Here is a 12,073-nt window from a genome sequence, read left to right on the forward strand (position 1 = left end):
CCCTGCTTCACCCTCCTTTCCAGGCTGCCTCACGATGAGACTACGACTCCCGGCGTCCTCCGTGCTGCGCCAGCGGCGCCGGCAGCACCCAGGCCCCGCCCCCACGGCCCCGCCCCGCCCCGCCCGCCGAGTTCTGCGCGCGAATTCCGTGGCGCGAACTTGGGACTGTAGGGTACGCGGCGCCGAGCTGAGCGTGGCGTCCGGGGGAGCGGCGCGCGGAGCGGCGCGAGGCAAGTGGGGCCACTGCGTTGGGGCTGGGGCTGGGGCGACGAGCGTGCCGCACCTCCGGACCCATGGCTTCGTCGGGTTGGGGTGGCAGGCCAAGGAGCGGGTGCGGGGACGCTGAGGCGGCCGGGAGCGCAGTGGAGAAGGGAGCGCGCCGGCAGCAGGCTACCGGTCGCCGGCAGGAGAGGGGCAGGTGGCGTGGACGGGGGATGAGGACCCGGCCGGCTGGGCGCCCCTGAGTCTGCCTAGGGGCGGGGACTGGGAAGGGCTCGCGCGGGCGTGGTCAGTGGGAAGAGCCGGGGAGGCGGGGCCGCCTGGAGGCCCTGGGCTGCGGGTCGGGGATAGGCCCGGCGGCTGGCTCGGCGCGCGGCGTTCGCGGGACGCGCGCGGCGGGGATGGGGAGGCGGGAGAATAAGGGTGAGGTCCAGGTGGAGGCCTCGGGCCCGCTGAATGGGTTCCAGGGCTGGCCTGTGTGTACCTGGGCCCGGGCGGAGGAGGAAGCGGGCCTGGAACAGGTGGGCCGCAGAGGCGGGGCCCCGGAGCGCAGGGAGTCGGGGCTCGCCGTTGCCCTGGCGGAGAGCCTGGGGAGGGAACCGGGACTCGCGGAGGGGCGAGGGCAAGGAGTTGGCAAAGGAAGAGGGACATTTGGAGAGCGGGCCTGGCATCTGGAAAAGCAAAGCTCCGGGGCGAGAGGGCGTCAGTTAGCGAAGCGGGAACTGGAAAATGGGATTAGGGCCACTTCTTGCCTTCCACCCCAATTTCTGCCTACCTGAGAAGCAGGAGGGCTTGAGGGAAGTTTGGGAAGGTCAAATGTAAGAAAGGGCTCCTTGATTCCCTTGTCTTATTCCCCATGAGCCCTGGGGCTGCAGCTTCCCATTGTGATTAAAGTGCGGGAATGTCACTGTGTGGGGGGGTGGCTATTCCTTGGCCGGGCAGTCACTGAAGGCCACCGGGAGGAGGTGGCTTATACGGACAGAGCTTCCTGAAGCTAGGACAGTCTAGTCTTGGGGTAGGAGCTGTGGGTGATTCTGAGGAGCAGTGCGCAGCCAGCTTGGTTGCAGCAAAGGACCCGAGGAGTTGAGGCTTGGGAGCCCCCAAGCCGGAGGTAGGGAGGGGATCCGGTTCCCCGCTGACTGGCTGAATGAACTTGGGAGCTTATGCTAAGTGAGATGGGAGGAGAGACTTAGTGGAGTGGCCAGCCATGGTTGATTGGGTTTGTCCTTTGGAGGTACAGCCAATGAGACTCGTTAGTACACGAATTTGGGGTGTGATAGAAAGCATTAGTTAGCAGAAACTCCAGGGTTTTAAAAAATGTCTTTAAAAGTATTACATACAGTAAATTGTACACGTTGGTGTGAATATTTTGCTGTGAATTTTGAAGTAGGAGTGGAGTCATGTAACTACCATGATCAACTTTCAGTTCTTTTACCCCTAAAAATTGCCTTGCACCCCTTTTGCAGTGCATTCTTCCCCCAGCAACCACTGCTTTGTCTTATCGCTGAGGTGTAACCAGAGTTCGTTGCTTTTTATGGCTGGCTCAGTGCTATAAAGGAACTTCAGTACACCGACAGTGGAATACTGCTCTGCAGGCAGGAAAGAGCCTTTTCTAACATACATACCAGTCATCTTTTACCCAAAGGACACTCAAGTTGTTGCCAGAATTTGATGATTGATCTTGGACAGAGCTGCTATTTTCCCCCAATAACTGCTGGTGGCAGGCAGCCAGAGCCAACTCGGTTGTAGTTGTGTAGGTGGCTTGTGGTGTGGAAGCTTGCCTTTCTCCTGGCTGCTTCCATTTTCTCAGCTGAATGAGGGTAGAGGGGGAGTTGCCAACTGGGAAAGCAGGTGTGTGGGTGAGCAGGAGAGTTGATGGGCTAGAGAAATGTCCGGAAGTTCCAAGGGATGCTGTGGGATCCTGTAGGTGCAGGAACAGAGCATGTGGACAGTGGGTTGAATCTGCTTTGAGGTGTTTGTTGCCAGCTAAGTGACAAAGTGGGGGGGGGGGCGCGGCAGAAGCACCAGGATGGGGCAGGGCCCCTGTGAAGAGGGAGTATATCTACCAGGTGTGCAGGCAGGAGCTGAGTTCCTATAGGAATTTGGCTGGAAGATGTGGTGCTGGAGAATGGGGTGTGACAGAAAGCATTGGTTAGCAGGAATTGAGACAAACAAGGTCAACATCAGTGAATAAGTGGTGTTTAATGCCAGACACTGAGTCCTTAGCTGGGAATTAAGAGGTTTTGGTTGAGTTCATTGATTGGCTTATTTGTTCATTTCTTCATTTCTCCCCCTGCATGTATCTGTCCTTTCTTGGACTGTGAATTCTTTTTCTTTCCTACTTTTTGCAGAGGGAAGAGCCTGGATGAAGTGCGGGAGACCAACAGTAGAAAAGTTATTCGGGTCTTGGATTCATTAGTTTTTAGATCAGTGTTCAGGGACCCCTGTTTCTTTTTCTTTTTCTACATTTTTTATTGTGTTCAAATAGGTGTACAAATTGATGGGATTTGTTATTACACGTTTTTATATGTACCCAATATAACAATATAATTTGGTCAGTATTGCTTCCTAGCATTTCACTCTCCCTCCTTACCTTCCACCCCTTGGTGGGGACCCCATTTATTATGAAATATCCCACCAGTTTCTAGTCTTTTCTCATTACAGGTAGTGCTGAAGAGAGGAACTCTGCTTACAAGACTTGGCCCACATGTGCATATCTCTCTTGGCGTTGCCATTCTGATGGCGAGGATAGGAAACCCTCTAGTGAAGTTGGCCAGCTTGTCACCCACCAGCCGAGCAATATGAGGCCAACTTTTAAAATCCCCAGGGTAAAGAAGAAGGAGCTTGGGCTCTTAGCCAGCCACACCTGGGTTCCAGGTCCTGCTAAGGCACCAGTTATGTCTCTGTCCTCAGTACCTTCATGTGGAAAGTGGGGCTGATCATACCTCTTTAAAGAGCTGACTTGAGTATTGGTTGGGAATGTAACCAGTTTGTCAGATGTTGAGTTAGCCTCCAGGTCAGTGGCCAGCTCTTCCTTCCTCCTTTGCACCTCAACCTGTGGTTGAGAGGTGAGCCGTGGAGAAGGCAGGTCTGGGTGGAAAGTACTTGATCTGGGTTGAGTCCTCGTACCTCTCTGTACCTCAGTTTCCTCATTGATATTAGGGTTGTTGTGGAGATTGAATAAGATAATGCAAAGTTCCTGCAGGGAGGCACTCAGCAGGGATCAGAGTCATCAGTGTGCCTTTCTCTTTCCTCAGGGTTTTGGTGGCTGATTCCTAATCTCCTTTCTTTGTGAACAGTTCTAGAGGGAGTTTGGCTCATTTCTTGCTTCCCAAATCGCCTTAAGGAGCCCTGTTTAGAAATTAATATGTTTTCTGATTCCAAAATTTGAGTCTGAGTTCCTGGAGCCAGGACTGTACTGGGTGAGGCTGTGGGAAACGGGCAGACATGAGGCAAGTGTCACTGTGCCGACAGAGCGTTATCCAGGGTGCTAGAGTAATTCCAGCTGTCCACTCAGAGATCCTGCTGCTACTTCTTGCTTATTGCCAGTATTGATAAGGCTCAGTTCCACTTGCAAGTTGGTAAAAATAAAGTTATGATTTATTTTTCATCAAATTTCATAGACCTCTTGAATTGTATTCTTGGACTCCTGTGTAATGGGAATATTCTGTGGACACCAGATTAAGAACCTTTCTTTAGGGTTGCTCTATAGAAACCCTAATGACTTACGATTTCATTAAACAATAGATTTATATTTAGAAATACTTAAGTTTTAAAATGACATTTTGTAATGTATTCGGGTGGCTTTGCACACAAAAGGGTACATAGTAAACAGTCTCCCTCAGTGACTTCCCCCAAGATTGGCCCCCAAGAGCGCAGCATTGCCTTTTGCTTTCTCCCAGCAGACACGTTCTGTGCTTGTAGAATCAAAGACACACTCTTCCTTTGTTTATATCTTCCTTTTTTATTATTTTTTAATTCTAATTTATTATATACGTCAGCAGAATGCATTACAATTCATATTATACCTTCTACTTTTCTTGCTGTCTGTGGTGTCCTGCCCTTCATTTCTATTAACATGTCTTAAAAATTGCTAAACAGCTGGGTTTTGTAGACCAGTAGATACAATTTTATGAACTATATTTCACAGTCAATAACACCTAAAACCAATTTTTCTCTAACCTTAAAACTTTCAAAGAAAGGAAAAAAACTCCTCAGGTCTTCAGTGAATTAGTTGAGAAACAGACTCCATTTGGTAAAGGAGGAATCTTCCCTTTTTCTCTGGTGTACATTTATTCTTCACCAATAAATCTTATTTGCAAATCTGTTTTGGTTCATAAAAATGGGAGTTTCTTCTTGAATAGGAGACTCCTGTTTCTGAAAGTGGTTTTGTTCTTTTTTTTTTTTTTTTTTCCCTTGAGGAAGGGTTTTTTTGTGTTTTGGCTTCTGCACAACCAGTATCTTCAATAAGTCTTTGGATTTCTGTTTCAGGAACAGCTGACGAGAAAAAAGAGGAAGTGAGATTTAAAGACCATCATGCAGCGAAGTATCAGGTAAGGACCCTGCCATCCCCCTTATGTTCCCCAAACCCCTAGTTTTTTGTTCCAGATGTGGCCTTTTCTTAGAAAACTCCAAAAGTAGATTTCATGTCGTAATTCCCAAGAGTTGGCTAGGAGGGAGAATGGGGAAGGGAGTATTTGAGATAGGAGTGTATTAACCAAAACTCCTTTTGATTGCAGGGCAGAATCCCTAACCCAAGGGTCCTCAGGCAGCAGTGCTGTTGCCCCCAGGGAACGTCTGGTTATCACAGCTTGGGGTGGGCGGTCTGCACGGGCACCTCATGGGCTGGAGTCAGTATGCACCAAGCATCCTGTGCTGCATAGGAGAGAGCCCCATAGGAGAACCCCTTGGTAAAACATGGCCTGGCCTCAAATGGCAGTAGTGCTAGGCTGAGAAACCCTATAGTAATTAATGCAGGTGGGTTTTGGGAAAGAAAGGGGTCTGTATGACTTAACCAAGTGAAACCTCGAGTAAATGGCCTTAGGCTTAGTGGGATCCATTTGCCAAAGCTTTGTCACTGGGACCCTGTCTCTTGTTCAGCTCTGCAATCTTTGATGATATTGTTACTTAGGCAGGCTTGTCCTGTATTAACAATCCCAGAGGAAAGAGAATTTCTCTCTCCCAGCTGTTCCAACAGTATATAGTCAAGTTTCAGGGGCTACATCCTGAGCATCCACTGTGGCCACAGGCATGCGATGCATGATTGGCCAAGCCTGGGGTATGTGTCAGTGTGTGGCTGTAGGTGAAAGGTCAGCCCTACTTTTATCATGTGAACTGAGAGAATTCTGGGGGAAGAGACATCCCAAGAGGAAAATGGAGGGGCTGTTACCAGAAGCAGGAACTGGATGCTAGACAGACCCAGACCTGGACAGCTGCTGGAGAATCTGGGAGTCAGTGGCTCACATGGATTCCAGGTTGCATTTTTTTCCATGTGATGAGGAATTTGGGGATAGTTGGTCCTGGGCTGACAACACCTTCAATTGCTTTATGTTCTCTTGCTTTGCTTCCTTCTCTTTCTTCCTTCCTTTTTTTTTTTTTTTTCTCCCTTTCCTTTTTAGGTTGAAAAAAAAAAAAATCTGTGCTGTGTTGGAAAGGGTATCAGAAGTTGTAGGGCACAGCACAGATAGGAGGGGTATTGGTGCTGTTATCATTTCCCATTTTCCCCCCCTTGTGTTCTTCTAGGTCATTTTTCTACCCCACAAAAGAGGGTAAAGCAAAGAAACCTGAGAAAGAGACAACCAACAGCAGCAGAGAGACGGAGCCTCCTCCAAAGTAAGTATAGGGACGAGGATGTGGGCTCTTCCCTCAGTGGTCATGGTTCTCTGGGTTGCAAGTGTTATAAATCTCATTCAAAATATCTCCGACTCCAAAAGGAAAATTTTTTACTCATGTAGCTGGAAGTCATAAGGCAGGTCCAATTTCAGGCACAGCTGAATCCAGGCCCTCAGAGTTGTCTTTAGGGCTCTGTTTCTACATGTCTTGGCTTCATTCTAGACTAGGCTTTTCTATAAGGTTATGGTCTTAGGGAAGTCCTTGCCTGGGTCACCTGACCACCCTTAGGCCAGTCAGCTTGGTAGAGCATGTACTTGAGCCAGATTTAGTTCCTGTCCCTCATTTGAGACCCTGAGTAGGTTTACTTCCTGTGCCCCAATTTCTTCACTGTGAAAGAATATCTAATCTACACCAGGCTGTTGGATTCCATGAGTGAACAGATGTGCATTTTGTAGAACGATGCTTCATTCATAAAAGGTACTCAATAAGTGGCCAGTATCAAGTAATGAATTTTTTCCAACATCTTGGATTTTCAGATCTGGCCCTTCAATGTACACATTGCTGTAGTTATATTCACACTTGGTTTATTTAATTTGAAAAACCAAATTATACTTGCGCCTTTAGTTAGCATTGTGACAGAGGTTTTTTCTGCTCAGGAGCACAGGTGCACCTTAATTCTTTCACCCTCTACTTGTGCTCCATTTTGTTGACGGTCTGTAGACATTGTTAAGCATGCCCCTACTGCTGGGTGTTTTGGTTGTTTCAAATTGGTTGTAACAAGTCTGTGCTACAGGGAGGAGTCTGTACAGGGAGGAGATAGCCACATGTGGAGTTACACATGGCAATTATAAAAACATCAACTCAGAGAAGTAGACAAAGCAAAAATTTAAACTTCTTCCAGTGTTCACTTCCCAGTTTGAGGTAATACATCTGACATAGTTATTGGCATGTAGTAGGCACTCAGTAAATACTCCTTTGGTGAATAGGCATCCCCCGTACTAACAGGAACTATCTGCTCACTTGAATAGCTGGCATGATGCCTGTTGTAATAGATTGGCGGCAATACAAATGTCTTTAGTATGTTTTAAAATATCAAAGTAGGGCTATTGGGTATGCATACTGCTTGCATATTATTGGCAAACACTAATTTTTCTTTACATTTCCACATTCACTGTTCAGAAAATAACTATTGAGTATCTAGTGTGTTCTAGACCCTGTGAGTTCAGTGGTGAACAAGATGGATGACCATCCCTCTCATGGGCTCACAGCTGATTTTATTTTTTCCCTCATTAAAAAAGCCATAGAGAGGTCTCTTGGCATTGCATATGAATCTACAACATTCTTTGACACAGTGTTCCATAAAGTGAGTGTCCACAATGGTAAGCAGGGACTTGGCGGTATAAATGCTAGGCTCTCTGTTCAGTCTGTGAGCTCTGTGTGCAGAAGCTTGGAGGCAAAGGCCATGTTCTTAGTGACTGCATGACCTCCATCAACATTCATGGCCCCTGCATTGTGGTGGACCGTGTCTGTCGCCTTCACAGATTGGGAGCATGTCAGGGAGGTTGGGCTGCTTTAACACTAACCAGAGTCACTATGAGTTACTTAAAGTACATGTTACCCTTCTCTTGTAGGAGACCCTGAGCTGTAGGCAGTGTAGATCAGGTGGGTGGCCCAGTACCCCAGGCTGTCCTGAGGGCTCAGGCTGCTACCCTCATCTGCATTATCAGTGAGTGGGCAGGTCAATTCCGGGGTGTAGCAGAGTAGGGAGCTGGCAGTAAGGAGCAAGTTGTTTGCCTGCGCTGTGCCACCTGTATTCTGATGGTCAGAACTTGTCACTTTCCCATACCTAGCTGCAGGGGTAACTGGGGAGAGTCCTTGGTTGGGTGGCCATGAGCCTTGCAGAAACTCAGGGGCTTGTGTTGAATAAGAGAGACTATCTTCCAGGGGATGTTGAGAGCCAGCCCTGCCCTTGCCTCTCAGTATGGCCCGTCACAGGGCAGGTGTCATGACATATGACTAAACTGGTCAGGGTCACTCCAATTTAATTTGGGGACACAGACACTGAAAGTATCTTTTCTTTGGGTTCATTGACCACTCCTCCGCTGCAGCTTCCACGGGGGGAGGCAAGCAAGAAAGAAAGAGCATGCCCAGGTTTTATTGGGGAGAAGCCATTCAAATGAGGCAAAGGGTCAGGTTTCAGGGGGTTGAGTCTAGCTTTGTGAGGTCTTGCTGTCAGCAGGTTGACTGGCATCTTGGAAGGCCACACCCATCTCTTATGCTGTGTGATGATCAAAGGCAGAGTGAGCAACACCTACGTGCACAGCCCAGGCAGAGCAGCATCATCAGTCCTGTCCGCTTTGTGCGCTCAAAATGCTCACAGCTCACACACAGCTTGTGGCTGGTTCATCACAGGCGGGCACTAAGGGGCCTCTGGAGTCCTGGGACAGAGGGGTGAGTGGATGATAGGGAGTGTGTGCCAAGGAGGCACCTAGAAAGTGTCCCCTGAGAGCTTAGAAGGCAGAAAGGAGAAGTACAGTGAGGCAGCTAGAGCTTTGGGGGTAGTGCTGCCACACTGTCTAAGGCCCACATGGCCCTGTTTTCCAGAGTGGCACTGAAGGAGCGGAATGGAGTGCTGCCCGAGAGTGACTCACCAGTGAAGAGGCCAGGGAGGAAGGTGGCCCGGGTCCTGAGCAGTGAGGGAGAGGAGGAGGATGAAGCCCTCACCCCACCTTGTGGCCAGGTAGGTCTCCATCAGCCTGTCCATTTGCACCAGAACCCTAATTCCCATTTGCTTGTGGACCTGGGACGTTCCCTTAGAGCAGGGCAGGTGCTCTGGTTATGCCCTGGAACACAGAGCTGTGGGCATCAGCACGGCAGGCCACCAAATGCAGTCCTTTGGCTCATGACCAGCCAGCGGGAAGGAGGCTGGAGATGTGGATTCAGTTTGGGCCATCTGTGCAAAGCTGAACGGCAAATTCTACTGCTTAAATAGCATTGTTAATGGGTTTTTGGTGGGGAGAATCTGGCACCAAAAAGCTATGTGAGCAAATGGAGAGATGGCCCAGGTGGGACAGGTACCTGGACTGAGGCCAGGACTGTGGGCCAGGAAGGAGGGTAGGCACAGCCCCAGCTGCTCTCAGATGTTGGGAGCTGAGATAACCAGGTGGTCCCTCCTGCCTCCCCTCATCCAGAACTTTTTCTTTTCCTTCCCAGAAGCCTGTGCAAGACTCCCCCCAAGGCTCTCCTCCCAGTCCTGCCCTGTCTTCTGGGAATAGCCCCTCCGTCTCCAACACCTCCCTTGCAGACACCTCCCCATCGGGGATCCCAAAGCGTCTCACAGGTAAGGACATCTGGGCCCCTGCCTTTTCAGCTGCTATCTCCCTGCTGGGGTTTCTGTGCCAGGCAGCCATCCTTCTTTTAGCATGCCCTGATCTCAGCACTGTGGTAAAAGCACGGCCTCACCGTTCACTGGCTGCGTGACCTTGAGCAGTGATTTACCTTCACAGAGCCTTAGTCACTTGATCTAAAGGTGATGGCACAAGAGTCCAGGGGTTAGAGGTTAGTAGTATAAAGTGCTGGGACCCAGCCCTGCCCACAGGAGCCCTCAGTGGACGTTGATCATGTGCAGTGATGAAAGCTGCAGAGCTCAGGGAGACTTCTAGAAGACCGTGCCCAGAAGGGCAAAGAGGAGTCAGCTGGGAAAGGAGGAGGGAAGAGCATGCATTGGCAGGTCCTTGGGGCTACTAGGGTCGGGTGCCTGCAAGGGGAGCGCAGGATTGAGGGCTTGGCGTAGAAGGTGGAGGAGGTCTGCACAGCCAGCCTTTGTCCTGAGGGGAGGGGAAGGAAAGGGGAGGTGCACACCTGACGCAGGAAGCTTGAGCCTGTTGTGCCTGTGGCCTGCTGTGCACTGGAGTGAGGGCAGGGTGACCAAAGGGCTGAAGTGTAATGTTGAGCCATTTTGATTAGATTAACGTTTGGAAGCCAGTATGAGTCAAGTATCCCTAATCCAAAATTCAAATTCTGTGAAATCAGAAACATTTGAGCATCAAATCAGTTCAACTGGTAAAGTTTATGCAAATAGTAAAAGATGAAAACTCAAATCTGAGGTGCTTCAGGTCCCAAGTATTTTGGATAAGGGATGATCAGCCATTCTAGGATCAGTTAGTGAAGACTTTGCAGTGTTTTAGCAACAACTTGGATGTGTGGATCTACTGTTGCCACCATAAATTTTATGAAATCTAAAATCAGATAAATATTTCTGCTAAGTTTTGTGTCCAAGTTGTGATGTGCAATCAAGGCATCCAGTTTTGAAAACTTAGCTTAAAAAAAGAATGTTGATAGTCTATTATTGCACATGTTGGGATTGTATTTTGGATGTATTGAGTTTAGTAAAATAAGTGGTGAAACTAACTTTACCTGTTTTGTTTGTTTGTTTTTAAATGGCTGCTCTGAAGTTTAAGGTCATGTATGTGTTCATTGACCATCTCCCTGGATAGTGCTGTGGTAAAGGGCATGCTGGGAGCTTAGAATTCAGCCGGCCCAGAGGAGGCGACAGCTGAGCTGAGTCTTAGTGGATGGGATAGGGCTGGCTGAGAAAAGACAGGTGGAGAATGTTACAGACAGGAATCTGCACGTGGGAAGGCCTGGTGGGTTTGGAACACCACAGGTTTATCCGTAAGAGAAAGCAGAGTGTGTGGTGCGGAGGAGTGAGGTCAGGAGGAAAGACTAGGGAGGGTGAGTGGACATCAGGAGACCCTATCCTGGGAAAATGGAGAGTGGGATCTGGCAGGGTCCTGAGCAGGGAGGAGCAGCACTGGCATGGCTGATGAAGGTCCTTCTGTATGAAGGAGACCCTGGGGGCCGGGAGACCAGGGAGGAGCTGATGCAGTGGTCTACATGGGCCCTGAACTTGAAGACACCTGTGGCTGCCTTTGAGTGAGTGCTTCACCCCGAGTTGTATTTGTTTGGGGTCCCACAGAAGCAGCCTCTGTAGCGCTGAGGCGATGTTCGAGTGCAAGGTGTTTCTTAGGGAGGGGCCATCCACAGGGATGACTGGGAAGGTCAGCAGCCACTGGACCTGTGTTACTAGGTCGATTACTGCGGTAGACAACTGGAGCTTAATTCTGTGTGATACCCGGGAACAGCATATATGTGGCCTTCAGAGTCACCCCCAGGTTCAAGAGAGCTGGGTGGTCATGTACCGGTTCCCATCAGTCACTGGGGCAAGGCCACACCCATGGCCTGTGGATTCCCTGCCACTTCTGGACTTCTGAGGTTCCAAAAAGCAATTTGGAACATATGGAGATAGTAAAACCACAGGGATGGCGGGTGGGGTGCTGAGAGCACCTGTTGGAGTCTGGTACCAAGCCAAGCATGTCATTTGAGTCTGTTTACTTGTTGGGATCATTTCCAAGTGCTAGAGAGGGAAGCAGAGAGAGTCCAAGGGACCTATTCAAGGACTGGAAGGGTGAGGCCTGCACTAGGGCAGTGGCTGAGGTCAAGTGCAGAAGGGAAGGGGTCCAGACCCTTCCCAGGGCCCTGTCAGTGGGATGTGATCCCTCAAAGGTAGAGACAGGCCAGCAAGTTCAGCCACACTGAGCCCTCTGCCTTCCCAGCTCGGAAGCAGCTCCCGAAACGGTCAATGCAAGATGTCCTGGAAGAGCAGAGTGAAGACATGGAAAGAGAAGCCAAGAGGAGAAAGGCAGAGGAAGGTGAGGTCCCAGGAGGTGAGAGCACTGTGTGGGTGTGTCTGCTTACAAGCATGGTGGAGTCTGGAGGGCAGGGAGGACTGTAGGAAGTCACTGATTTGGTGCCTGTATCCAGGAATCCAAGCATGTCAGTCGGAATTTCACACAGCACAAGAACTTTGCTGTAAGAATCATTTGGAATACTGTTTGGTCCTGTTAACTCAGTACTAATTCATTCATAGTTTCCATTGTTGTCTAGTGTTCTAATATTAATTTTATGGAAAATATTTCTTTTTCCTTGAATATTTTACCATAAAGTAGAGGTTCCCAAACTT

General features: G+C 49.4%; 1 protein-coding gene across 10 annotated transcripts in view; it reads left to right on the forward strand.

The window, feature by feature from the left end:
- The first annotated feature begins 26 nt into the window (after positions 1-26).
- Positions 27-12,073, forward strand: part of Lig1 (DNA ligase 1) — a 33,486-nt gene continuing 21,439 nt past the window's right edge. For 2 of the 10 annotated variants that reach the window (XM_040279971.2, XM_040279972.2), the window contains exons 1-6: positions 27-230; positions 4,711-4,772; positions 5,962-6,051; positions 8,656-8,791; positions 9,265-9,391; positions 11,667-11,762. In XM_040279971.2, the coding sequence (XP_040135905.2) occupies positions 4,756-4,772; positions 5,962-6,051; positions 8,656-8,791; positions 9,265-9,391; positions 11,667-11,762 (466 nt within the window). In that variant the 5' untranslated portion in view covers positions 27-230; positions 4,711-4,755. Of the gene's footprint in view, positions 231-397; positions 419-516; positions 741-4,710; positions 4,773-5,961; positions 6,052-8,655; positions 8,792-9,264; positions 9,392-10,519; positions 10,987-11,666; positions 11,778-12,073 lie in introns of those variants that run through there. The other 8 variants (XM_013363507.4, XM_040279970.2, XM_078031736.1 and 5 more) reach the window with 8 other exon arrangements.

This window comes from Ictidomys tridecemlineatus, chromosome 15 (genome assembly GCF_052094955.1).
Source record: "Ictidomys tridecemlineatus isolate mIctTri1 chromosome 15, mIctTri1.hap1, whole genome shotgun sequence".
Classification (NCBI taxonomy): Eukaryota; Metazoa; Chordata; class Mammalia; order Rodentia; family Sciuridae; genus Ictidomys; species Ictidomys tridecemlineatus.